General features: G+C 34.4%; 4 protein-coding genes across 4 annotated transcripts; 1 reads left to right on the top strand and 3 right to left on the bottom strand.

The window, feature by feature from the left end:
* Nucleotides 1–26: 26 nt before the first annotated feature.
* LOC133323807 (biogenesis of lysosome-related organelles complex 1 subunit 5) lies at nt 27–700 on the bottom strand. Its single transcript, XM_061532707.1, has 3 exons — nt 626–700; nt 272–543; nt 27–194 (listed from the first exon to the last, which is right to left on the bottom strand). The coding sequence occupies exons 1-3, from the start codon at nt 642–644 to the stop codon at nt 27–29; spliced, it is 459 nt and encodes a 152-aa protein (XP_061388691.1). The 5' UTR covers nt 645–700.
* Nucleotides 701–2382: 1682 nt separating this feature from the next.
* LOC133323805 (bifunctional arginine demethylase and lysyl-hydroxylase PSR) lies at nt 2383–3639 on the top strand. Its single transcript, XM_061532705.1, has one exon. The coding sequence runs from the start codon at nt 2389–2391 to the stop codon at nt 3613–3615; it is 1227 nt and encodes a 408-aa protein (XP_061388689.1). The 5' UTR covers nt 2383–2388; the 3' UTR covers nt 3616–3639.
* A 3328-nt stretch (nt 3640–6967) lies between these two features.
* On the bottom strand, nt 6968–11940 carry LOC133323803 (GTP-binding protein SAR1b). Its single transcript, XM_061532703.1, has 5 exons — nt 11855–11940; nt 8274–8393; nt 8145–8210; nt 7183–7418; nt 6968–7117 (listed from the first exon to the last, which is right to left on the bottom strand). The coding sequence occupies exons 1-5, from the start codon at nt 11895–11897 to the stop codon at nt 7001–7003; spliced, it is 582 nt and encodes a 193-aa protein (XP_061388687.1). The 5' UTR covers nt 11898–11940; the 3' UTR covers nt 6968–7000.
* Nucleotides 11941–16989: 5049 nt separating this feature from the next.
* Nucleotides 16990–23210, bottom strand: LOC133323806 (farnesol dehydrogenase; the record flags this gene model as incomplete). Its single annotated transcript, XM_061532706.1, has 2 exons — nt 16990–17196; nt 23046–23210. Coding segments are annotated over 2 exons (357 nt in total), but the record flags the coding sequence as incomplete, so codon positions are not given.
* Between the last annotated feature and the right edge of the window lie 1177 nt (nt 23211–24387).

Here is a 24387-nt window from a genome sequence, read left to right as displayed (position 1 = left end):
TATTATGCTCTGTGTGTGTGTGGTTTTCACTTCAATTTAAGTTTCAACTGCAAATCGGAATATAATTCCGATATCTCCTCTTCTTTGACAGCGAAAGAATTTTCCACTCTTTGGTAGTTGTGTTTCAATTCCAAATCGAAATCTTCTTTGCGTTTGCTGCGCTGTGCCTGGGATTCCAATATTTCGGGACTTGGCTGAAAATATAAAAAAAAAAAAACATTTTATTAGAGTTTCACAAACATTGACAGAAAGCCTCTCCCTCCCTCCTTACCACCTTTGGTTTTTGCAAATCCTCAACTAAATTTTCCACCTCTCCCAATAGGTCCTTCAGCTGTGCTGTAATATTACCCAAATGTGCCGCTCCCAAATTAATACATTTATCCGATAGCTCGTATTTTAGTGCACCCACCGTCTCGGTGACTTTGAATAATGATTCCACTTCTGAATCGTTGCGTTGTGTTTCGAAATTTGTGAGAAAACTTTCAATTTCTCCATTCACAAAAACACGATGATCCAAAATGCGGTATTGACTATTGGATATATCTAATGGATATGTTTAAATTTTTATTGAATATTTATTGAGTTTTTTTAAATGGAAAACAGATGAAAATGCATTTGCACTTACCTTTTCCCAATGTTATCATTTTCCCTTTTCTTTTTTCGGCTGTCAATGGTTGTCACATGATATAAGGGTTGCCAAGGGTTAATTTTCTGAAGGTATATGAATAATGTCAAATATCACATATAGATGGCGTGGTGAAAAACATACAAATTCGGGCATGTATATCGGAAGGTCCTGTAAGTCACCAAAAGATACCTCCTTGAGGACGTCTGTAGAGACTCCCTTCTTACTTACTTAGTTACAGAACGGTTATTCCATAAGCCGAGCTTAAAAAAGATTTCCAAGTGCGTCGTTCTTGTGCGCATCTCCACCAATTTGAAATACCATGTTCCGAGATATTGTATTTTACTTGGTCTTTCCATCTAATTCGTGGCCTTCCCTAATACGGGAGGCTCGCTTTGCCTTTTGAACTGAGGCATTCTCATTCATTCGCACAACATGGCCTAGCTGCTGCAACTCAATAGGACTGACTATGTCAATGTCCTCGTATAAATTGTAAAGCTCATGGTTCGCAGATCGGCCCGTAGATCATTCGGCGAATTTTTCTCTCAAACACCCCAAGAGATGTCTCATCTGCTTGCCATGCTTCAAATCCATCACAATCCTTCTCCGAATTTTGAAAACTGATGTCATTCCTTTTATTTATGGCGGTACCAAGGTATATAACATCTTTAAATACAACGAAGCTGTAGTTCTCAAGTTCCATAGTTGGTCCGAGTCTACTGGACGTCTTGCTCGTTAATACCATCAGCTTGGACTTCTCGCCATTTACTGCCAAACCTACATTGGCAGACTCCTTCTCAGTTTATTCAATAGTGACTGTTACCGCTCGCAATGTTCGACCCATTATATCGATGTCATCGGCGTACGCAAGTAACATATGCTGTTTGGTGTACAGAGACCTTTGACCTTTCCTTGCAGAATGTTAAAAAAGTCACACGACAAACTGTCGCCTTGTCTAAATCCTCGTTCGCTTTTATGCGGATTTTAGCAATTCGCTCATCTACTGTAGTGAATCTGAAAACGAGGTATTTTATTCTCCTAGTAACAATAAATCCGCAGCATTGTCTCGTTTCATGTGCAGCTATTAAAAAGGGCGTAATCATCTGATATACTTACGCCATCGTAAGACAAAAATATCGGCATTGTACTTCCTGAGTACCTCCGTCAAAGCGAAATCTGCGCCTATTCTGTACAACGTGCGCACATTCCAAGTACAGCCAACCATAAAAATTGTCTCAGTGTATGAAACACATTTAGCGAATATCTCCGTGGATGTTGGCAACACTGTCCCGTCCCTTCTGTCACATTTAGAGGCAAGGTAGATATACAAGGTAGCCGCATCGGCGAATTTCTACAACAAACATCAGTTGTTGTATTTTGATATGTCAAAAATATTTTGCCAAAACAAACAGATTGACAAGATTTTTTTACACAAATTCTTGTTGAAAATGTTAATAAAAGTATTGCCAAAAAATCTATTCGAAATTCGGAGATTTTCATTTATAATTTTGTTTTTTAATTTTTTGGTTCAACATTACAACAACATTTTTGACATTTATTTGTCCAACAGCTGGGCCGATGCGGCTACCTTATTAAATATACCTTGTTTAGAGGTCTACGTGATTTTTTTTATTATTTTTTTATAGAGCAGCTGTGAAATTTTTCGGGGAAGAATAGTCGCGAAATTCTGGCATTATCAAATAACAGAAAAAAGAAAATAATCAATAAAATAATTTGCGGAATTCCAATTAACCACCGATACGATGAGTGAAGAATTTAAATTGCCAAAACGTTCCCGTAAGCGGACGCGTGATGTTAAGCGACGAGCAAGGCCAGAATTGGACAAAGAAGGTTGGGTTGCTTTGCGCTATGCGGAGCCCGAACGTTTTGAACCATTCTGTAAGGTCAACGACAACATGGAAAGGATCAGTGAGGATGAGGTCAGTTGTGAGGAATTTATACGACGTTTTGAGGAGCCATATCTCCCCGTGGTGATTGTGGGCAGTCAAAAGGGCTGGCAGGCATTGGAGAAATGGACCCTACCACGTTTGGCGAAAAAGTACCGTAATCAGAAATTCAAATGCGGCGAAGACAACGAGGGGTACAGTGTGAAGATGAAAATGAAATATTACATAGAGTATATGCAGACGACCCGAGACGATAGTCCGTTGTATATTTTCGACAGCAGTTTCGGTGAGCATCACAGACGCCGGAAACTTCTAGAAGATTATACGGTGCCGAAATATTTCCGTGATGACCTCTTCAAGTATTGCGGCGAGGAGAGACGTCCTCCTTATCGTTGGTTTGTAATGGGCCCTGCCCGTTCGGGGACGGGTATCCATATAGACCCCTTGGGTACCAGTGCATGGAACGCCTTGATAAGTGGTCATAAACGTTGGTGCCTCTTTCCCACCCAAACACCAAAGGAATTGTTAAAGGTGCCCTCCCACCTGGGTGGTAAACAAAAAGACGAAGCCATTACATGGTTTAGTACCATATATCCGCGAACAAAACAGGCCGATTGGCCTAAGGAATATGCACCCGTAGAGATTTTACAAAAGCCTGGAGAGACAGTTTTCGTGCCAGGCGGTTGGTGGCATGTGGTGCTGAATTTGGATGATACCATTGCCATAACACAAAATTTCTGTAGTCGTACCAATTTTCCGATTGTGTGGCATAAAACAGTAAGGGGTCGTCCTAAATTGTCACGAAAATGGTTGAGGGTGTTACGTGAAAAAGAACCGGAATTGGCTAAAGTGGCGGAAAATATTAACATAAATCAAAGTACAGGATTCGCCTCGGATAGTTCCAGTAATTCGAGTTCCTCCTCATCCAGTTCGTCATCATCCTCCGAATCGGATAGTGATAATGGTGGCAATCACAGCGAAGACGACTCATGCTCCTCGAATACGGACAGCGGCCAGGAAAGTCTCACTGCCAAAAAGAAAAAGAAACGGCGCATGGGTGAGGCAATGACCTCAAGCTCATGATGGCCGTTATTAGTATTTAATTGTAGTCGACGAAGTAGTTGCTATTGGAGAAGACGTAACAAAAACACCAACGATAAAGTTAATAATAATGATAACCACAACAGTAATAGAAGTATTCCAAATAGTGCTGATGATGATGCCAAGACCACTGCGACCACCACCACCATTACTACTTCCCCCATACACCATAGACACCATCAAGATGTTCATGATCCGGCAATACAGCCAAAAGTCGATAACACCACAAAATTCCTAACTAGAATGCGTCGTAGTATGCTCTATGTGGGACTTTTGCTTGATACTAATAATAGTTAACAGAATTTTCGAATCAGTTTTTGGAAAATATTTTTTAAATCAACTTCTGGATCAATCGTTTGACTGATAATTGATGACTTTGAACATAATCACCTTTTATTTCCTTAATTATGAATGATATCAAAAAAATCGACTGGATATATACATAAAAATGCCTTTAATTGCAATTAAGTATTTTTTGTTGTTGTGCTGTTTTGTAATTATTCCAAAATTTTTTGAAAATGGTTGCAAAATGCTAAACATCCCCGCCAGAAGCATATCGTTGTCCTATTTTTTCTCAATGACCGTCGTATACTTTTATTTTTGATTTAAGAATTTAACAAATAAAAATAAATATTACTAATATATGATTTTGAAAACGTAATTAAACTTGTATTAAATAAAATATAATTAATAATATAAAAAATGTCTAATTATTTGGAGGATTGGCGTGGATTTTTTAAAGAATATTTTTTCAGCGACATACAAGAAGCGTGGTTTTTGGTTTTTTTTTGGGTTGAGGCGTCGGGTTAGTTGCCCACACTCGGAAAACCCTGCTACTGATGTGAAAAACGCAGCGTAAAGGGCAACGCGGCAGAAGTAGCAACACGTAATGCGATGGAGAATTATCGGCAGAAAAGGAGAGAGGAGAAACGTATTTTCAGAAAAAAGAAGAAAAAACAAGAAAACGTGAGCGTGAGCAAATCGAGATGCACAGGAGTCAGAATGAAGTTCGAAAATTTTACCAACGAGTAAAACACCAAATCAAAGGCTTTGGTGCAGGCACATTCTCCTGGAGAGATGAAGAAGGAAACCTGTTGACAGATACAGACAGCGTGCTGAGGATCTGGAAGGAGCATTTTGAAAAAATTCTGGTATCAAATAGTGGCGGTGAAGAGGATACCCCAGAACCAATAATATATGACGGTATAGAGTGTATACCATCTAGCCAAGATGAGGTCAGAATAGCAATCAATCAATTGAAGAATAATAAAGCAGTAGGTGCCGAACTATTCAATACTGGTGGCCAGATGCTGGTAAGGAGTATGCACCAGCTGATTAGTATAATTTGGCTAGAGGAATGCATGACCAATGAGTGGAACCTCAGCATCCTGTGTCCCGTGCACAAAAATATATAAGACGATATGTACCAACTATAGAGGAATAAGTCTCCATCCCGTAGCATATAAAGTTCTATCCAGCTTGCTGTGTGAACGATTGAAGCCAATGATCAATGGCATTATATTGGACCATAACAATGTGGCTTCATACCTGACAAACCCACCATTGTCCAGATTTTCACACTGCGCCAAATACTGGAAAAAAAACCAAGAAAAACACATCGACCTATTCCACCTATTCGTCAACTATAAAACCGCATTCGACAGCCCTATCCGTTCAGAGGTGTTTAAAGACATGTCTGCGTTTGGCATTCCTACAAGATTTATTCGGCTATGCAGGATAACTTTAACTCTGGCACAAGAGCAGTAGTTAAAGTGGGAAAGGACCGGAACCCTTTAATGCCGAACGAGTATTCAGACAAGGTGACAGTTTGTCGTTTGACCTTTTTAACATCCTGCTGGAAAAGGTCATACAAGAGGCAAAGGTGAACAGAAATGGCACCCTGTACACCAAACAACACATGTTACACGCCTACGCCGATGACATCGACATAATAGGTTGAACACTGAGAACGATGGGTCTGGCAGTAAACGGCGAGAAGATCAAGCTGATGGTATCAACGCGCAAGACGTCCAGTAGACTCGGACCAACTGTGAAACTTGAGAACTACAGTTTCGAGGTAGTCAAAGATTTTATATACCATGGTACCGTCGAAAACAAAACGAATGACATCAGTTTTGAAATTTGGATAATAGTCTGAGTATGCAACTCAAAAGCAAGGCTACCTCCCGCCAGACCAAACTCACACTCTACAAGACGCTGATACTTCCTGGGCTGTTATATGGATCTAAAGCATGGGTACTTACGCATGCAGATGAGGCAGCTCTTGGAGTGTTTGAGAGAAAAATTCTTCGAAAGATCTATGGGCCGATCTGCGTTGACGTGAATATCGCCGTTTTGAACCGAGTTTCTACAACAGCGATATTCGCTGTTGTAGGTACTCGGTTCAAAAAAATTCATTTTCCATTTTCCTATTAAAAATAAACCACATAGGATTTTTTGTTGTTTTAAATTTTTTTTTGCACAGAGAATCAAAAATGTTTTCGATTATTTTTTTTTTCTTTTACACAAGACCAAATAAAATTTAAACTAAATTAAAATTATGTTATTTAAAAACTTATGAGAGAAAAAAAAACTAAATGGAAAAACTCTTCTTCTTTAAAAATAATAAAAATATGGAGAAACAAATTAAATAATTTGAGAACTACAATTAAACAAAGTATATTGAAATTATATATTTAGCGTATGGATATCAAATCCAAAACTAATTAAAAAATCACAAAATAATAATAATTAAAGAATAATAAATGGAATATATTTTGTGTGTGTATGGAAAGAAGTTTTGTTTTCGCTATGGAAAAAATAGACAAACTAAATAAAAAAAATAGAAATGGCAAAAAGTCTTAAATATTTGTAAAATTTCTTGCGGAATTGTAAAAAAGTTGCGCCTTTTCTCTACTATTCCCCACTGAGTTTAAATCAAAATGAATTAAAAATTAAATTTGTTTATGGTTGTTATTGTTGCTGTTGCAGTTTTGTTATTTTTCACATTTTTCTTTTTATTGTTGTTGTTTTGAAAAACTGTTGAGTAAATGAATTTTGTTGTTGTGGATTTTTCTTGTGGCTGATTGTGAATGTAAAAAGAATGTGTGTATGGAGGAATTTTGTATGTAAAAATGGGTGTGTGACACAGGGTGGTGGAGTGTAGGAGGAGAAGGAAAACAATGGCTGCTGCAGTTTTACAAATATTGAATGTTTTTGTAGTTGTTGTTTTTGTTATTATACTTAATTGATGTACAAATTAAAAAGTATTTAGATTTTTTGTATGTTTTGTTGTTGTTGCTGTATTTTGTTTTTTTGCCACTCCGTAAACGAAACAACGACCAAACTGAATACGACACCACCGAACTTAATCAATATACTGCGCTAACCAACGGAAACCTTCACCATAGCCTTGTCTCTTCAGCACAGAGCACATGAACAACTCCAAGGGACGACCAGGCAAATCTGAGCGTGCAACTTTGCCCTGAAATTGAGAAAATCAATTATTATTTTTTTTTCAATCACTATTGTGTGATTGCAAATGCTTACCTTTCCAGTGGTCAATTGATAGAGACCAAATACATTTCTTAGTTCATCTTCACTGGCAGCACCTGGCTTATCGATTTTATTTCCCAAAATCAGCACGGGACAATTTGACAAGGCTTCATCTGTCAGCAGAGAATCCAATTCGTTTTTGCTTTCTTGGAAACGGCCACGATCCCAGGCATCGATCAAGAATACAATAGCATCCACAGCGGGGAAGTAATCCTTCCACACTCTACGGGCTGGAAGAGAGAAGTAAATAAAACTTATTAATTAAAAAATTAAGAAATTGTTTGAAAAAATAAGATCAAAATAATAGACAAAAATTTCTTTAAAAAATCCTTGAAAAAATCTTCTTCAAAAAATACACACCTCTGATAGGCCTTGAAAAAATATTTGTGAAAAAATCCACACCTCTGATAGGCCTTGAAAAAATATTTGTGAAAAAATCCACACCTCTGATAGGCCTTGAAAAATTATTCGTTAAAAAATCCACGCCTATTTTAAGCCTTGAAAGAATATTCTATAAAAAATCCACGCCTATTTTAGGCCTTGCAGGACTTTTATTTATCCATCCTAATTTTATTTATCCATCCAAAACTAAAAACGAAGCCGCCACACCAAATATTGACAGGAGTTAATAATGATGTAATTTCGAGTAGTAGTATTCAAATTTAGGGTTGTTCTTTTTATTATTCCCTCCCGAATGAAGAAAACAAAACAAAAACCTGCTTGACAACATTCAAAGTTTATGCTAGCAAAACTATTAACATGAAATTTAGTGGCAGGCGATGGTTGTTGTTATTGTAGCAGCCCTATTGCTTTTACACAATGGGCTGAGGTGACAGACGTTGGCCGAGTAAGACTCGGGTCGTTTCGGATCGTAGACCCCTCTGTCGAGGAAACGGGCAGGCGATGGTGGTGGTGGTTGGTTAATATAGAGCTGGTGATTCATAGCAAAGACTTACCTTGAGTGTGGCCACCCAAATCGAAGGTGGTGAAACGCATATTGCCAATGGACAATTCTTCCGATGCTATAAAGGAAATTAGAATTTAAATTGCTGCAATTTTTATAGGAGTGCTGATAGATGACTTACTGGGATGTAATGTTGGTACATGTTGGGCTAATTTATCATCTTTGAGCATGTGCAACAATGTGGTTTTACCAGCGTTATCCAAACCAAGGAACAATAATTTACCCGATTTTTTCCATAGACCTAAAGAAAAAGAAGAAGAAAAAACATTAGTATTTGGTTTTGTGGAATGAGACTTTCGAAATAATACAATGGGATTATATGTGACTTAGAGTAATATCAAGCCCTTATGGACTCAAGCAGTGGACTTCCAAAAGTTTACCGAAGAGAACATAAAACAAACCCCAAATTTAAATTGAAGAGTTTTTGCACACTGGCCTTATCCCTGGTCAGTGAGCGAAAACTAAAACGGTTAAATATGTTCCAACGGAAATATTAAGATAAATTCCATAAAATGTAGACCCTTAAATTCATATATTGGGTTTCGATTTGCTTTTACACCTAACGTATTCTCAAGACCTGAGCCGACTATTTGTAGGTCTCAGATGAAAAAAGTCGATGGGAAGAAATTGTTTATAGTTTGTAAAATTAGACTTAAACCTTCAAAACCATATGGAAAGTTTATGCCTGGTGGTATTTTATCATCTGAGAACCTTTAAAAGAAGTGAGTCGTTTATATGAAGCTAATTTCAAAAATGGATCAATATTGAAAATGCTCCGTCAGTAGGTGTCAAATTACTGACACTGCAGTTGGAGAATGTGGTTGAGAACCTTAAAATTACCTATAATACCCTATATGTCAATAAATACATCAACACGAAAATATTCTGCCAGGTCATAGGACACACCTTTCGAACACACGAAATGCCTAATAACAGCCACTTCAGTGGCAAATGCGGCGGAATCTTTATGTTAGGTCTATCACAAAATATCAATTATTTCGGTTTCTAAAATTTTGAGGACCAGTGTTTTGGTACTTTGTATGGAAACTGTTTTTTTTATCATTTAGTCCCGTTGAAGGAGATACCCCAGAACCAATAAGAGATGACGGTATAGAGTGAATAACACCTAGCCAAGATGAGGTCATAATAGCAATTAATAGGCTCGAGAACAATAAAGCAGCAGGAGCCGATGGGTTACCAGCCGAACTATTCATGACTGGTGGTCAGATGCTGCTCAGAAGAACCATCTGATTAGTACAATTTGGCTAGAGGAATGCATGTCCAATGATTGGAATTAGCCTTCTTCCCAGTGTGTCGTGTGAACGATTGAGGCCAACGGTCAATGATATTATTGGACCATACCAAAGGGGCTTCAGACTTGACAAATCCACCATTGACCAGATTTTCACTCTGCGCCAAATCCTGGAAAAGACCCACGAAAAACACATCGACACGTTCAGAGGTGTTTAAAGCCATGTCTGCGTTCGGCATTCCTGCAAAATAAATACGGCTATGCAGGATAACTTTAAGTGGCACAAAGTCAGCAGATAAAGTCAGAAATGATCTATTGGAACCTTTCAATACCGAATGAGGATTCAGACAAGGTGAAAAGGTCATATGAGACGCAAAGGTGAACAGAAATGGCACTCTGTACACCAAACAACGCATGTTACTCGCCTACGCCGATGACATCGATATAATGGGTCGAATATTGCGAGCGGTAACAGCCACTTTTGAACAATTTGAGAAGGAGTCCGCCAAAGAACGAGAAGACCAAGCTGATGGTCCAGTAGACTCGGACCAACTGTGGAACTTGAGAACTACAGCTTCGAGGTAGTTAAAGATTTTATATACCTTGGAACCGCCATAAATAAAACGAACGACATCAGTTTTGAAATAGTGAGAATGATTGTGATGGCCACAGATGCTACAATGGTTGTCCGAAAGATCTACGGGCCGATCTGCGTTATTCTCGGACATCGACATTGTTCGAAGTATTGAGCTGCAGCGACTACGTTGGCTAGGTCATATTGTGAGAATGTATGAAGATGCTCCAGCCCAAAAGGCATATAGAAACAATCCAGCTGATAGTTCACTCAGAAGGAGAAGGCCACGAATCCGATGGAAAGATCAAGTCGAAGACAACATTGCCGAATATGATATTTCGAACTGGGAAAACTGCGCAAAAGGCCGACGCGCCTGGAAATCTTTTTTAAGCTCGGCTTATGAAACGAAAGTTCTGCCATAAGTCAGCTAAGTAAGTAAGTATACCATAACTCGGGCATTTACAAAAAATTGAAAAGGCACCCCAAGGAACTCTGTAACATAGTTCGAAAGGTAATCACGATAATTTAATCGATAAACAAAATGAACAACCATATTAACAAGTCGTAGAATTTTATTTAAACATGATTGACTAGTGCCAGATTTAACTTCCATGCCACATGTAATGAAAGACATCAATAATGCATATGCATGTTGTCTTCTTATAAAAAAGAGATAAGGATATATGATTTTTATAAACTTTATTGGAACTCCCTCAGTACCCAAAGATTGAAAATATCCTCCTCAAAGACACAATTAAAGATAAAAAAATAAAAGAAGTTTGTTCACCCAAATTGCCATATAATTCTACTCTGTCGGCAGTTGGAACAGATTCAGACTGAACAAAGAAGTCACTTATAACGTTCACGTTTATTTGACTACCAGCACATCTCGAATCTACACCAAATAGACCACCAGATCTCAAACTACTCAATATCTGTGAGCTATTCATACCTTTAAAATATTCAATAAAATATTTTTTCCTCTTACACAATTTTCAAATGTTGGCCCATTGAGGTTTTTTAACAAATCTTACAAATTGCCTGAATTTATTCAAAAGACAGTAGTTGTCGAGGCACGTTTTTACATCAAGTTTGAGAGGGTTCCATACAATTGTCTGATATGTAAGGGTTTAAATAAAATAAATAAATATGGATTTGGTCCAACGATGATATATCCTCATGTACCTTACATGTCTTCTCTATATTTAATTTCGAATTTGTTCAAAGTAGAATACCCTTCAATATATCTACAAATCAATCGTAGCGAATAATATTAAATTTTAAATAATTATAATGTTAAAAAAACGGACAACCATAAAATAATTGGATATTAAATACCATTTCCGTTTTGCATTGAACTTGATCGGTGTATGTTAACCTTTACCACCATAATAATACAATAACAATGGATAAGATAATTATCTACAATGGTTATGTTGTTTTTGTAGTATTGAAATACACCGCAAGCTACAGCTTTGTGTAGACGGAGAATGCAGCTACATTTTTTGTGAAGATGGGTCTCATATTATTAAGGCCACTGTAACATATTTTTTAGGTTTAGTGAAAACGAGATTATCAAAAGAGAGTTCGTTTTTACGGTCGAGATGTGTGTATTGTTCTGGTGGCCAAAGATCAAACGTCAAAAGTGTAAACACAACAACGCATCATGGCCAACATGGTGTTGTGTGTGTTTTTCTTTAAACGTCAACACTTGTTTAAGCTACTGACTACGAAGACTAATACCGCTCGCTGTTGACGGTCGGTCTGTCTTTCTGAGCTTAGCCTATATGTTTGCTTTGTTGGCAAATTATATAGATATTTAGAAATTTTGAAATTAATATTTGTTGGTTAATAGGTTCGTTCGTGCTCTACTTACCCAAATATCCTAAAACACCGGTAAACCAATCCCAAATGAACATTTTTGTATGTTTATTATACTTCTACTAAGATGCGGGGAGGAAGAAGGGAAGTTTTATTATATTATATCTTTTTTATATTGAAATGCTGCGGCTCTGCTGCTGCTATTTTGTTAAACTAAGCTGCAAAGAAAGGAAGAGAATAAAAGAAATGTCAGGAAAAAAATATTTAAATGACGGAAGAAATTAAAATCGAGCAACAAATAACAAAGAAAGTAGTGCAATTTTCATTATTAGCACACAAAGCCAGACCCGCACACACACATATATACACCGACGCCCCGCCATACGCCAATTTATTTCAATCGGAACCCAAAATACTATCTCTGGATGGCTGAGTTTCGATGATGGATCGAAGGAGGGAGAATTAATTTTGAATAGCTGCCTATAGAGTAGATATTTATAATAATCAGAATAATTATTATTACATGCTTGAAAAAACTGATAGTTCGGAATGACGGGGCAAGAAATTCGACGAATGCAAAGCAATAAATGATAAGATGGATGGTTGGATGGGTGATTATGGGGCTTGCGGGATGGCTGGCTGGCACTTCAAAGAATGAACAAAAGTAAAGACAAAAAAAGTAGTTGTGAATGGCTGGCAGGTTGGTTTGCTGGCTGGCTCTCTAAATAAAGAGACTGAAACCTTGACATAAATATGTGTAAGGCGCAAATACTACACGGTGCGGTTGACACAAAATTATTATTAATAGATTCATCCATGGCTGGGCGCAAAAAAAATTGTGTTATTTAATAATTTGCATTTTTTACATTTTGTACTTTAGACTTCGATTACGAAGTAGCTTATTGCATATTATTTATTGTATGTAATAAATTCCGAAAAATTCTGAGGCAGTTTAGCATTTCTCCATACTGCATGCTCTTCCCAAATTTCCAACCCAAAAACAACAATAGCCACGATTTACACTTCAAATTTTCTTCTGACCAATCATTGTTGTACGAATCACACCACCACCACCATCAACACCGCCGCCGTCGTCGTCTGTCTTGTCTGCCTGGCCAGTATGACAACTAGTCAAAATCAGCAGCCAGTCAGCCAGCGTATATGTGCGTGTTTCTTTTTATCATCGTTTTTTACACTTCCTATTTTTTTTCTTTATTTTCACTTCAAATCTTTTATAACAATTTTGTTAAAGGTAAACATTTAACGGGGATGCTGGAGTTGTCAATTGTTTTTATCTCTTACCTAATGGAGTATATATATTTAAATTAAAAAGTACAAATTCCAATAAATTTATCCAAAGCTCTCCCCTATCAAATTTTCACTTAATTCTTTCCACGTATTTTTTCTTATAAAATAGGGCAATGCAGTTCGACTTTTAGACTTATCGACAGATTTCGATAAGTTGCAAACAATAGAAATGTCAAAATTGACAATTGGTGAGGTTGCCACATAATGACGTACTCAGTGATGACATGCCATCTTTTCGTTCGAGTGGCCAACAAAATATTTGACGAAGTGTTATATTGCTTTATATGATATGAACTTAATTTTATTTATTAATTTAATAATGAGAAAGCCTTCACTGCCAATAAGTCAATTACTTCAGGTATCTAGTCTAGGACCAATGGGTCCCATCTTTGGACTAGATCTAAGCATTCCACGACGGAGGGGTCTTCGACCCGAAACGACCAGAGCCTTCCTCGGTCAACGTCTGTCACATCAGCCCATTGTGTAAAACCAATAGGGGTGCTACAACAACCATTTGTGGGGGAGGTACCAGAAGGAGTGGGGCAATGGGTCCAATGTTTGGACTAGATCAAGGTTTAAATCGAATAGTCCGTTCGCATCATATAATTTTTAGCACAATTTTGACCATTTGGTGGGGGTGGTACCGAACTTGATTTAATTTTGGAAGAAATATAACAATGTGCAGAGCTTAGATGAAATCGGTTAATGCCTTCGAGAGTTATCGTGCGCAAAAGCCGACCAGACAGTCGCACGGACATGTACAAATCGACTCCCAACAGATTAGGTTCAAAGAAACATGGGGTCTAAAACCGCATGATGAGACACTTTTTAGCCGTATCAAAGTGTATGTACCCCCTCTAGCCATAAAACTGATTCTTGCAGGTCCTGGAACAAAGCACATACCGTGCTGCTCAAGCGGATTTACATATAACATTTAATCGTGATTAAAGGCTTAATCAGGTTTTTTTCATAATCAGGTTAAATTTACCATACAAATTTAAATCATCGTGCGGTCGGGTTTATTTAAAAACCATAATCGAAATCATGATACTAATGAGATGCAACGCTGTTTTTGTACGAAAAAATACAACCCTCTCTTAGGCTTATCTTGGTCCCTCTTTCATCTCAATTGTGGGCACTGACCTCCCCGCTGTGTCACTTGGGGTAGCTACTTTCATCATCCGTTAAAATAGTGAGCCTTACAGGAAATGGAAAGGGACTGACATAAGTAAATCAGCGCCTAGAAAAATCATATGACCGCTGCCCTGGCCATGGCATTAAAATTCTGCTAGGAGATTTTAATGCGGAAAATTCAGCCTTCGTGACGAAGCATTCCTTGTCCGGATAATAATATAGAAGCACAATGGCAAATAATTGATCACTCCTTACATACTGCAGCAAAACAACACTTGAAATTCGGAGGACAATCGTGTAGGCCAACAAATGCTACTATAGTCTTAGTAAGCAGTTTAGAAACAAGGCCACCTCTCGCCATACCAAATTCACACTCTACAAGAGGCTGATACTACCCATGCTATTGTATGGATCTGATGCGTGGGTAGTTGTGCCAGCAGATGAGGCTGCTCTTCGAGTTTTTGAGAGAAAAATTCTCCGGGCCGATCAGTGTCAACGGTGAATATCGCCGTAGAAGGAAACATGAGTTGTATAATTTATTCTCGACATCGACGTAGTTAGACGCATCGAGCTACAGCGACTACGTTGGCTAGGTCATGTTGTAAGAATGAATAAGGATGCACCAGCTGCGCGCAAGACCGACGAGCCTGCAAATATTTTTTATACTTGGATTATGGAAAAAATGTTCTGTCACAAGCTAGCGAAGTAAGTCTGATAAGGGGGATCCCCTTAAGTGATTTTTATAAATTTGTCAATATTTTTATACCCTCCACCATAGTATGAAGGTTATATTAATTTTGTCAGTCCGTTGGTAACTCATCGAGATATATATTCCTGATCAGTGTAAAATTCTAAGACGATCTAGTCATGTCCGTTTTTTGTAATCACGTTGTCTTCTGTAATCACGTTATCTTTTTTGTAATCACGTTATCTTCTGAAGAAACCGAATTCACTGGAATTTGGTACAGTGGGTTCTTATTGAGTACCAAATTTCTCCACTAAAAATTATAACTATAGGCCCATTTTTTCCGGTAGCCCCCATATAAGACACCCTTAGTTTTCAGTATTTAGGGGTTCTGAGCGCGTTTTTTTTTGCCCCAATTCGTTGTAATTTGGTATTTTGTAATCGCATATGGTAACAAAACTTCTTACCAAAAATTATAAATATTCGCCCGCTTTTAGGGGTAGTTCCCATATAACCCCCTTCTTATATTAAAATACTTAGCTGATTAGTTCCGTGTGTAGGAGTTGTCTCCATATAGGCGCGTATTCTACCATAGTATAGGGGATAGTCGTTACTTGAAATAGTCAGTTTTACACTACAAATTATGGAATTCTAAGACGATTTAGCCATCGGTTGTAATCATTCCGCTTTCTAAGGAAATTGCGATAAAAAACTCGAACCTGATGATCATGAAATATATCGGCCAACATTTAGGCATCTCCCCCATATAATTATACCTCCTGAATGAAAGAATTGAGACACAAAACAAAAATATTGGGTTAGAAATTGAAATATGTCGGTCATTAAATAGACATAGCCCTCATATAATTATAACCCCAAATATTCGTTAATCCCAACACTATGTAATCTAAATTGCAGTAGTTGGAGGATTGTGTATTCTACCATGCGTTATTAGTATCAGTCAACGCTTGGGGTTTTCATTAAAAATTGCTGAAATTTGTATTTTGTGTACACAATGGTTTACATAAACTAGTTTGTAGAATTATCGGTATAGGTTAACTTCTTGGTATGTTTCCTATATTTTCATTTCAAGTATCTGTTGATATACCTATGGTGGAGGGTAACCAAAGTTCGGCCCGGCCGATCATAACGCTTTTTCACTTGTTAAATATACACGTTGGCATCACTTCTATATCTTGTAGTTCTACATCTCTTAATATTTATAACCATCTCATGAAATACAACCATGTTGACAGTTGGCAACGCAATTCATGTCACTTTACACTATTGGGCAATAGATGGCACACCAAACAAATATCGTCCTTCACATATATTTTACTATTATTTTAACAATTTATTTTTAAAGTTTAAACAAAATAAAAAAATTTAAATAAATGACAAAATATTAAAATTGATACTTATTAAATAAAATATATATTTCTTTGTCACATGTCAAAATGTCCGATTGACAGCTGAAATGCAATATTTTTTATTGCAACGCTGCATTGTTGTTGCCTCTCGGCATGTGCATGCATGTGTATTGCAACAACTCGGCGCATTATGCCGGCTTCAAGTGTTTTTGCAATGGAGATAGAGAAGGAGAGAGCAAAATCATCCATGGTGGGAGAGAGAGAGAGAGAGCGCGCATATATATGCAAATAACAGTAAATACGTGCATTTAGCAGCTTTGTGAATGAAAGTGTTGTTGTCTCCATCGAGAAAATAAATAATAGACATTTCCCCCCACAAACAAACAGTTATCAATATATAAAACAACAACAAAAGTGCATTATTAATGTGATATACTCTCTAAATAAAATAAACAAAAACAATAACAACAAATCTAAGTGTGCATATAATAACGAATTTGCCAATTTTATTTCATGACGCGAGACTAAATCAATTCAAACCGTAGACTTTGCAGTAAGTTTCTTCATTCATTCATTGTTGTTTATATGCCATATAAAAAAATGATGCGCACGTGTCTGTGTATTATGTATATGTATATATAGCGTATATATGTATTGGTTGTATTTTTGCCGGCTTGTTGTGTGATGAAACGTACTACTACCACATGCTCAGAGATTTCCGACTGTATCATAACGCCGCATTGCCTGCAATGTTATATCCTCCACCTGTACGTGGTGCGGTGTCTCAAGTGCATACATAATTGCATCGGCCACATCGCCAGCATTCAGTTTGGGTAGGTCAGCAACAGTGTGGGAGTAGACATTAAGAAAATCGGTATCCACCATACCAGGATTTATGCTCTATGAAGAAGAAGAAAATAGAAGAAAGGGGAGAGAAAATAAATGTAAATAAATTATTTATTAAGAGGAGAATTCAAATCCATGAGTTATTTATAGAAATGATTTATTTTTGTTTTTTTTTTTGTATGTGTAAGAGGAGAACATTTGTTGGCATTATTTAATTGCATTAGTGTCGATTGAATGTGTGTAGGTACAGAAGACAGTTGATAAGGTGTTTGACATAATGCACATACATATTTATGTACTTTGTTCAAAATCTTGTAGTATTTAGGCAAATTGTTGAATATTGAAAATTTGCAATTTCTACCGAAATGTGAACATTTCTATTCAATTTCACTCTCTGGATTAGTTAAAATTTCTGTAGAATGAAACAAATTCCATTGAAATTTTCTGTGGAATAGGGAAATTTCAATGAATTTAGCTACGGAATATAGAAATTTTGTATGAAATTTGCTATGGAATAGAGAAATTTTAATGAAATTTGCTATAGAAGAGTGAAATTTTAATGAAATTTTCTATGGAATTGTGAAAGTTTAATGAAATTTGCTATAGGATGGTGCAATTTCAATGAGTCTTGGCATAAAATAGTGTAATTTGCTAATGTAATTTGCTATAGGGTAGAGAAATTTCGATGAAAGTTACCATAAAATAGTAAAATTTCAATGCAAGTTGCAATAAAATAGTGAAATTTCAATGAAACTTGCCATAAAATATTGAAATGTCAATGAAATTTCCTATAGGATAGCAAAATTTCAATGAAACTACCCATAACATACTGAAATTTCAGCGAAATAACCCATAAAGTAATGAAATTTCAGTGAAATATTTTTGTAAGGTAGTGTAATTTCAATGAAATTTTCTATAGGATAGTGAAATTTAAATGAAACTTGCCATATAGTAGTGAAATTTTAATGAAACTTGCAATAGAATAGTGAAATTTCAATGAAACTTGCCATAGAATAGTGCAATTTCAATGAAATTTGCCATAAAATATAGAAATTTTAATGAAATTTTCTATAGAATAATGAAATTTCAATGAAACTACCCATAATAGAGTAAAATTTCAATGAAATTTTCTATAAGATAGTGAAATTTTCTATACGATAGTGAAATTTCAATGAAACTTGCCATAATATAATTTTCAACGAAATTTTCTATAGGATAATGAAGTTTTAATGAAAGTTTCTATAAGATTGTGAAATTTCCATGAAATTTTGTATACAATACTGAAATTTCAATGAAACTTGCCATAAAATATGGAAATTTCAATGAAGTTTTCTATAGGATAGTGAAATTTCCATTAAAATACCCATACTATAGTGAAATTTCACTTAAATTTGCTTTAAGAATGAAACTTGCTAAAAAATAGTGAAATTTCAATGAAATATTCTATAGGATAGTGAAATTTTACAGAAACTTTTCTATAAAATAGAGAAATTTCAATTAAATTTTCTATAAAATACTGAAATTTCAATAAAACTATCCATAACATAGTGAAATTTAAATGAAATTTTCTATTATATGGTTAAATTTCAATGAAATTTTCTATAAATTAGTGAATTTTCAATGAAATTTTTTATAATATAGCGAAATGTCAATGAAACTATCCATAAAGTAGAGAAATTTTATTGAAATTTTCTGTAATATAGTGAAATTTCAATGAAACTTTCTTTAATATAGTGAAATTTCAATGGAACTTTCAATAAAATAGTGAAATTTCAATGAAATTTTCTATAATATAGTGAAATTTCAATGAAACTTTCCATAAAATAGTGAAATTTCAATGAAATTTTCTAAAATATAGTGAATTTCTCTATTAAATAGTGAAATTTTCAATAAGATAGTGAAATTTTTATGTATTTTTTATGGGATAGTGAAATTTCAATGAAACTTGCTATAAAATAGTAACATTTCAATTAAAATTGTCATAGGATAGTGAAATTTCAATCAAATTTTCTATAAAATAGTTATATTTTAATGAAATTTTCTATAATATAGTAAAATTTCAATGAAATTTCTATAGGGTAAATTTCAATTTTCCATGAAATAGTGCATTTTTAATGAAAATTTCCATAACATAGTGAACTATCAATGAAATTTTCTATAGGATAGTAAAATTTTATTGGAAATTTTCTATATATGACATTGATATTTCAATGAATTTTTTTATTAGGTACCAAAATTTCAACGAAAATGTCTATAAGGTAGTGAAATTTCAATGAAATATTTTTATCAGATAGTGAAATTTCAATGAAATATTCTGCACTTTCTGCTTCAATTGCTTTTACATTTAATTCCACATTCCGTCCATTCCCTAACAGGATATTAATGACACTTCTTCAAATAATGCTAACGAAGAGGTCATGGAAAATCACTTTGTTCAGAATTCAATTGTTGCTCCCTTTTGGCGTGAACTTTTTCCTCTGTTTGTTTTTTTCTTTTCACAATATTTTCAACATTTAATTACCGCCGGCCAATGCACATTGTGACTTGTCACGTAAAGGCGAAATCTGCGAATATTTACATACATACGGCAATGGCCAATACAACATCATTGTTGAAATGTTTTTTGGTGCAAATATCAACAGTCAGCTCAGTTGAAAAAGGAAAATACTATGGTCTGTTTCCACGATTTTTTTCTTTCGTTTTTTTTCCATCGAATCAATCAGCGATTGTTGTCGTCATTTAACCACCGCACACACACGGAAACATGCAGCAAAAGAGAGTTTTCCTTTTTTGTGTGAAGATACTTAACAAGGTTATGGTTCAGGAAATGCTAAAGACCTGATTTTTCGTATTCACCGTTGGGTGTGGAGGTGCGTGTATATGGGTATTTTAAGGAAAGACTTTACTCCTTTTATTCAATTACAGCCTAGTGATGTCAAAGCCACAATGAATGATATTATTCGATGTAATTACGTTTTTTTTGCAAAGTACATTAATTATCACGCAGCTTAAATAAGTGCATTATTGTACAGTGAGTGTTAAAAGTTTTCGACACAATGATAGACATCCCTAAAAAGTTGATTGTATAAAAAATATCATTGAAATTTCAGTATTCTAAAGAAAATTTAATAGTAATATTAATATTCTAAAGACAATATTTAATTAATTAAATAAAATTGGACTATACTATAAAAAGAGTTATTGAAATTTCACTTTCCTATACAAAATCGCATTGAAATTTCACAAACCCATGACATTCATGGAAATCGCACTATTATATGCCAAGTTCCATTGAAATGTCACTATTATATGGAAAATTTAATTGAAATTGCACGAACCTATTGCAAATTTCAGTAACTTATTACAAATTTCATTGAAATTTCACTATCAAATTGCAAGTTTCATTGACAATTCTCTAACCTGTATCAAATTTCTTTGAAATTTTACTATTCTATAGAAAATTTCAATAACAATTTTAGTATTATATGTCATGTTTGATTAAAGTTCACTATTTTATAGAAAGTTTCATTGAAATTGCACTATCCTATTGCAAGTTTCATTGAAATTGCACTATCCTATTCCAAGTTTTATTGAAATTTCAACATCCTATAGCAAATTTCATTAAAATTTCACTATCTTATAGCAAATTTCATTGAAATTTCACTATCTTATAGAAAATTTCATCAAAATTTCACTATCTTATAGCAAATTTCATTCAAATTTTGCTATCATATAGAAGATTTCATTGAAATGTCACTATTTTATTTCAAACGTCACTATTTTATTTCAAATTTTACTATTCTATGACAAGTTTTATTAAACATTCACGTTTTTATACAACATTTTATAGAAATTTCACTATCCTTTAGCAAATTTCATTGAAATTTCACTATCTTATAGAAAATTTCATATAAATTTCACTATCCTATATCGAATTTCATTGAAACTTCACTATCTATAGAAAATTTCATTGAAATTTCACTGTCCTATAGCATATTTAATTGAAATTTCACTATTCTATTGCAAATTTCATTCAAATTTCACTATCATATAAAAATTTTATTGAAATTTCACTATCATATAGAAAATTTCACTATCGCATAACAAATTTCATCGAAATTTCACTATCATATATTTCAAAATTTCAGTAGCCAAGTTTCATTGAAATTTCACTATCCTATATCAAATTTCAGTGAAGTTTCACTATCCTATATAAAATTTCATTGAAATTTCACTATCATTTAAGAAAATTCATTGAAATTTCACTATCTCATAGCAAATTTCATTGAAATTTCATTATCATATATCGAATTTCATTGAAATTTCACTATCATATAAAAAATTTTATTGAAATTTCATTATCCTATTGCAAGTTTCATTGAAATTTCACTATCATATAGCAAATTTCATTGATATTTCACCATCATATATCAAATTTTATTGAAATTCCACTATTTTCACTGCTAACAATTTCATTGAAATTTCACTATTCATTGAAATTTCAGTAGCCATAGACAATTTCATTGAAATTTCACTATCTTATATCAAATTTCAGTGAAGTTTCACTATCCTATATAAAATTTCATTGAAATTTCACTATCCTATAGCAAATTTCATTGAAATTTCACCATCATATATCGAATTTCATTGAAATTTCACTATCATATAAAAAATTTTATTGAAATTTCATTATCCTATTGCAAGTTTCATTGAAATTTCACTATCATATAGCAAATTTCATTGAAATTTCACTATCCTATAGCAAATTTTATTGAAATTTCACTATCGTATAACAAATTTCATTATTCTATAGCAATTTCATTGAAATTTCACTATCCTATATCAAATTTCATTGAAATTTCACCATCATATATCGAATTTCATTGAAATTTCACTATCGTATAACAAATTTCATTATTCTATAGCAATTTCATTGAAATTTCACTATCCTATATCAAATTTCATTGAAATTTCACTATCCTATAGAAAATTTAATTGAAATTTCACTATCATATAGAAAATTTCTATCATATAGAAAATTTCATTGAAATTTCACTATCATATAGAAAATTTCATTGATATTTCACCATCATATATCAAATTTTATTGAAATTCCACTATTTTACTGCTAATTTCATTGAAATTTCACTATCGTATAGAAAATGTCATTGAAATTTTACTATCATATAAAAAATTTAATTGAAATTTCACTATCCTATATAAAATTTCATTGAAATTTCACTATTCTATTGCAAATTTCATGGAAATTTCACTATCGTATAGAAAATATCATTGAAATTTCACTATCATATAACAAATTTCATTGAAATTTTACTATCCTATATCAAATTTCATTGAAATTTCACTATTCTATTGCAAATTTCATGGAAATTTCATTATTCTATAGCAAATTTTATAGAAATTTCATTATCCTATTGCAAAATTCATTGAAATTTTACTATCCGATATGAAATTTCACTATTTTTTTAGAAATTTTTATTGAAATTTCTCCACTTTATGGTATGCTTCATGAAATCTTCACTATTCTATGGAAAATTTCATTGAAATTTCACTACCTTATACCATGTTTCTAAAAATGTCCCTCTTTTATAAAGAAATTCAATTATTATCTATAGAAACTTTCATGAAGTTTTACTTTCAAATTGTTCATTAAAATTCCCCCACTTACTCACATTTATTACTCACTGTACACCACTTTTTTTTGACTGTCCACTTGAACACCACCATGAAATGTAATCAAGTGTAGACCCTCTGTGTGTCACTCAAACGACACACAACATACACATATGTAATTTTTAACATGTGTGTGTGTGTGCGTGTGTGGTAATCTTTCTCGCACGCAACATATTGTTGGCTAGCGCAAATGAAGAATATTTACTTACCGTTAATTTGATATTTAATTTAAGGAAATGGATTTCCTGACGCAACGTCTGACACAGGCCCGTAATGGCATGTTTCGTGGCGGGATAAACACTGAATAAGGGCACGGCAACATCGGGTATACGATGGCCCAGAATGCTGATGAAGAGCGAAAAAAAAACAAAGAATAAAGATTGGAGAAAATAAAAAGACACATGGAAACGAAGCAAGTGGATAAACAATTAAATGTTGATGAAGGAAGAGCAATCAAAATCAAGGCAATCGGTGGATGGGTGTGCGGAGGATGTAGGTGTTTCTCTTTTTTTTAATGGACACACAACCCGAGGAAGGAAAGGATGGCCACCTTTGTTTTTTGTCTCTTCATTTTGACGTTGTGTTGCGTAGCGTTTGCCGTCCGTTCGTCGTAAGGCAACAACAAATTTTAACCATTCCAATTAGTGACCAAAGATAAGTGTATTGGTTTCATCAGCTGCACTTTGCAATTTAAAATTGTTCGCCAACGCTTCGACATCTACTTCTTGTTCTTCTTCGGGTACTTCTTAATGCAGTGTTAACGACAGTGTGTTGAAAATTGTCATTGGAGCGTAGGCGAGTGAGGAGAGCCTGAGAAATACTGTCAACTAAAGGGATTGGCCTTTTCCGAATCATTGAATCGAATAAATTGTTTCAGTTTCTGCTTCTTTAAAAGCTTCTTATGCAATTAATGCTGTCGTTTTCGTGCGAAATGTTGTGGTTTTTTGGTTTTTGTTGTGTAAATCCGATTATCGGGATGTTTTAAAAGGAAATTATTTTATGGATGTTACAAAAAATGGGTCAGTGATTTAAGTAATTTAAAACCTGCAACATTGAAAAAATTCTTGAAAAAATGTTGTTTAAAGAATCCACGCCTTTGATAGGCCTTGAAAAAAATCCCTAAAAATATATGCCACTGATAGGCCTTGAAAAAAGTCCTTAAAAATTCACGACTCTTACAGGCCTTGAAAAAATGTCGTTAAAAATTCACAACTCTTATAGGTCTTGAAAAAAAGTCGTTAAAAATTCACGACTCTTATAGGTCTTGAAAAAAGTCCTTAAAAATCCATGACTCTGATAGGTCTTGAAAAAATATTCTTTAAAAAATGCACGCCTTTTTGGATGGTCGTTGAAAAAATATTCTTTAAAAAATCCACGCCTTGTTGGATGGTCGTTGAAAAAATATTCTTTAAACCAGTAAGGAAACTAATTCAAGTACAAAATTTCAAGTGAAAATCTCGAACTCTTGACGGCCGATTTATTGTGTCAGCATCAAATGACGGCTAAAGGGCTTCTCAAACTTTAAACGCGTTTTTCTCTTTTGCGAATGGC

Source organism: Musca vetustissima, unplaced genomic scaffold, assembly GCF_032173495.1.
Source record: "Musca vetustissima isolate MV318-11 ecotype Yass unplaced genomic scaffold, APGP_CSIRO_Mvet_v1 utg6528, whole genome shotgun sequence".
Taxonomy (NCBI): Eukaryota; Metazoa; Arthropoda; class Insecta; order Diptera; family Muscidae; genus Musca; species Musca vetustissima.
The sequence above is the reverse complement of the archived record's forward strand: the minus strand, read 5'-3'. Positions and strand labels throughout refer to the sequence as shown.